This window comes from Etheostoma cragini, chromosome 3, assembly GCF_013103735.1.
Source record: "Etheostoma cragini isolate CJK2018 chromosome 3, CSU_Ecrag_1.0, whole genome shotgun sequence".
Lineage (NCBI taxonomy): Eukaryota > Metazoa > Chordata > Actinopteri > Perciformes > Percidae > Etheostoma > Etheostoma cragini.
The window spans coordinates 30,256,023-30,260,325 of NC_048409.1; the positions used below are offsets into that span (position 1 = coordinate 30,256,023).

The following is a 4,303-nucleotide window of genomic DNA, read 5'->3' on the forward strand; positions in this document are numbered from 1 at the left end:
GCACATGCTCAGGTCCTGTACATGCACTAATGGAGAGACAAGATCAAGCCTCTTTGGGGGAGTGAGCTGACTTGGAGAGGTTAAAAGCAGCAGCAGCAGAGTGTGAGCTCAGTTGGGGGGGTGTGTTGGGCAGAGCAGATGAACGGGAGACAATGTTAAATCTTTGTGTTTGTGTAGATTGAGTCTAGGCTCGTGGTAAGTTTGCATTCAGTCGCATTTTTTCCTTTCAATTGAAGAATGAATATTTTCACTGTTTCTTCCCACGACTTTAAAGTGTAAACCACGTATTTACATATCTGGAAATGAATGTCACAATAATCATGATCAACTCTACACAGATTTCATATTTTACACTTGCTGCTTACTTTGACACCGGGGTGTTCAAATACTTATACTTCTTACTGATTTTGTCCTTATATGTGTTCATAGTGTGTGCCAATGTGCTGCTGATTGTGGTTATCTGTGTGAACAGGAGCTTACATGAACCTATGTACCTTTTTCTGGTCAGCCTGTTTGTAAATGAACTGTATGGTAGTACAGGGTTGTTTCCATTCCTTCTGGTTCAGATCCTCTCTGACATTCACACTGTTTCTGCTCCCTGCTGTTTCCTGCAGATTTTCTGTGTGTATACTTATGGAAATGTAGAGTTTTCTAATTTAGCCCTCATGTCTTATGACAGATATCTTGCTATCTGTTATCCTCTGCAGTATCACACTCGTATGCCATCTAACAAGGTTGCCGTAATCATTGCGTCCATCTGGTTATTTGGTGTAATTAACATTGTTGTCTTGATGTCTCTGAGTGTCTCCTTGCAGCTGTGTGGGAACACGATTTATAAAGTGTACTGTGACAACTACTCAATCGTTAAACTGGCATGCTTCGACACAACCATCAATAACATTTATGGACTTGTGTATATATTTACTGTATTATTTGGTCTTATAATTCTCATCCTCTACTCCTACATGAGGATCCTCAAAGTGTGTTTTTCTGGCTCCAGACAGACCAGACGGAAAGCTGTCAGTACCTGCACACCTCAGCTTTGTTCCCTGCTGAATTTTACTCTTGGGTCTTTCTTTGAATTGGTGCAAGGCAGGTTCAATATGAGCAGTGTGCCCATGATATTACGCATTATTCTGTCATTGTACTGGCTGACGAGCCAGCCGCTCTTCAACCCGGTGATGTACGGACTGAAAATGTCCAAAATCCGTAACATTTGTAGAAGTCTTGCTTTGGGTAAAATGATGTAGATCAGGTCTCTAGGGCTGGAGGAGGTCAGCTCCAATCAGGATCCACTGAACGTTTGTCTCTGATTATCATTAACCCTTGTGTGGTCTTCCTGTCAAAATTGAAAATCAACTCTTTAGTTGATGTTTCTTAATTAATGTTTTAACTTTTCTTATGTTTTTGTCCCTTTTTTGTTCCCTGTTTGTTTTTGGGACATTTAACACTATGTAACACTAACCTATTAACTTTATTTTTACAGTCATTTTTGGAATTTATGTTCAATAAACCTCATTTAAAGGAAATTATACCTAATATTTGAGTTAGAAAAGCAGAAATTAGGAATTATTGAGACTAAAATTAAAGGAATGGATGTTGATGATAATCACAGACTGGAATATGTCAGCTTTTACTCAATACTATTTCAAAAACACTTCCATTTGTTTTACAATGCTATAAAAAGGTCCGCAGGGACATATCACCTGCGCTCACAGAATCTGGTTTTATTGACAGTCCCTAAAGCCCGCACTGACTTCGACAAAAAGGCTTTTAATTTTGCAGCCCCATCTGCATGGAATAAGCTTCAAAATGAACTCCAGTTGAAGGAGTTGGTCTCATTTTATTCTTTTAAAGGCTTGTTAAAGGACCTTGCAGAAGGGCAGTCTGTATGTCACTGTTTTTAAATTGATTTAGGACCCTGTTTTTTTTATGATGACATTGTTGTTTGAATATGAGTGATTATGTACTTACATGTAAGTGTCTCTGTCTATCAGAAACGTGCTGCTGCCACTTGCCAGGACACTCTTGTAAAAGAGATTTTTAATCTCAAGGAGTTTTTTATCCTGGTTAAATAAAGGTTTGAATGAAAATTGAATAAGACGCCCCAAAATTAATGAAAGTAGAGATTTGTACTTGGCAAAGAGCGTTGGGTGGAATCAATCATGTTATTTTGGGGAATTAAAAAGAACATTTATGTAGGAAAACGGATCAATTTAACCCAAGGACAACATGAAGGTTAATGAAAGATTTTTTATTTGATTTTTTCCACTAACTCTGTTTTTACTGTAAACCTGCTCCACTATTAGAGGGATGATTTTGTTTCTAATGAAAGAGATGTTAAAATACTTTGAGGAAACACAGATGAACACATTTTGGTGATTTATTGAATAGTTCCAACAACTAAAATTACAGCACCCCTTTGAAAAGAAAGTATTCTATAAGACGTGATGATATTAGCTGAAATATTCGTAAAAGGAACATTTTTACATCAATCACCATTGAAACTCTATTATGTTTTTTGATTTATTTTTGTTTCTATGTACAGAAAACATGCTTAATTCTGAAAGGGATATTTTTTCTAATGAAAGAGAGGATATCTTATCTTTGTGATTTTTAAAATACTTGGAAGAAAGACACAGATGAATAATGTATGATGATTTATTGAATATTAAAGGAGAATTCCAACCCGTAGCTCTGTTTGTGAATGTGGAGGTCTGTCAGTAGAGAGAGACACTGACTGCTGGAGATGGGACAGAAATGCATGGAAGTGTGTTAATTCAGCTGTGTGTAGCTCCTGTGTGAGAGCTTAGGGACTGTCTACAAACTACAACACAGGAAAGAGATGAAAACAGATGTAAGTGCTGTACTACAACTGGAAGGAGAGACTTTGTGATTAGATTGATAGCTTCCATATTGTAGTTTTATCTCTTTCTTGTGTTGTAGTTTGTTGACGGTCCCTAAGCTCTCTTGTCTCAGCACTGGAACTAGACACAGCTGAGTTAACACAACTTTATCATCTCCAGCAGTCAGATTCACTGTGTTCACTTTGAAGGAAGCACTGCACATGGGTGGAGGAGGGGGGGGGGGCTTTTAATGACATTTTGAACATGTTAAGAGTCTAAAAACACATTTATAACTTGCCCTGTTGAAGCTGTTGGGGAAGGTGACCAGATTTCTCAGACATGATCCAGGGACATCTCAGAAGTGTAAATACCTCCAAAACACGTCATGCTTTTATTTTTGTAAAACTTAAAACGGGGACACTAGACCAAGAGCTGTTCTCATTAGGGGTTGAGCCCCCCCCCCCCCCCCCCCCCCCCCCCCCCCCCCCCCCCCCCCCCACTCCCCTACAGGTCTGATCCTAGAATCACCCTTGCTGCTACTTCATAGTCCCCTCCACTACACCTCAGAGGGGAATGTTGTAATGTTTCCTGAACTACATTTATCTGACAGCTTTTGCTTTATTGCTTCAGGCTTGTTTCTGCAACAGCTCATTGAGGATCAGATACAATAAAAACTATTGAGGAAATATTTCCTGTGACATCGATGCAGTCTTAAACGAAATCGCTGCAGTCGGAAGCAGAGAAACAAGCTACAGTGGAAGTTAAAGGATAATTGTCCAGCTTGTAGTTACGTTCATAAAAGTGCTCGTTTTGCTACTGAGAGACTCAGATTAATATTCTAAGTGTCTGACAACATTATGGAAAGGATTTTTAAGGAGGTCAACCTTTTGGTTAAAGATTAAGATCCTTTTTTAAAACACAAAACTGCGTTCGCTAAACCCACCAGACTCCATGTAAATAATCAGTGATTTTAGCATCGTAAAACAGGGCTTTCTAAAACCTCTCTGAGCACCGCTGCCTCTGCTGTCTTGAGCGACTATCGGCTACGTTTGGTCAAAGTTTTCTTTCTTTCATTCCAATTTCGGGTCTGTCAGTCACAGTGAAAACCGGGGACATTTCAGGGGACAGATCCAGCCTGGGACAGGTCACCAAAACCGGGGACTGTACCCGGAAACCGGGGACGTCTGGTCCTCCTACTGTTAGGTGCTAACTCTAGCAGGAGGATAACTCTGTGTAGGCAGCACAGACTGGTTAGTTTCTCTCTACTCATTTTACACGCTTGGTTGTCTCCTTTAGCGTCATATAACACGCTTGGTCGTATATTGAGAAGACAGCATCTTGCAGTTGATAGAGAATTGTGGGATCATAACCAGGGCACGAAGCTCCCGTTCCACCACATCCCAAAGATGCTCTATTGGGTTGAGATCTGGTGCCTGGGGGGGGCATTTTAGTCCAGG

At 39.9% G+C, this 4,303-nt stretch overlaps 1 protein-coding gene across 1 annotated transcript in view; it reads left to right on the plus strand.

The window, feature by feature from the left end:
• Positions 1–320: 320 nt before the first annotated feature.
• Positions 321–4,303, plus strand: part of LOC117938909 — a 21,205-nt gene continuing 17,222 nt past the window's right edge. Inside the window, exon 1 of the mRNA XM_034863884.1 lies at positions 321–1,236. Within this exon, the coding sequence (XP_034719775.1) occupies positions 321–1,236 (916 nt within the window). The remainder of the gene's footprint in view (positions 1,237–4,303) is intronic.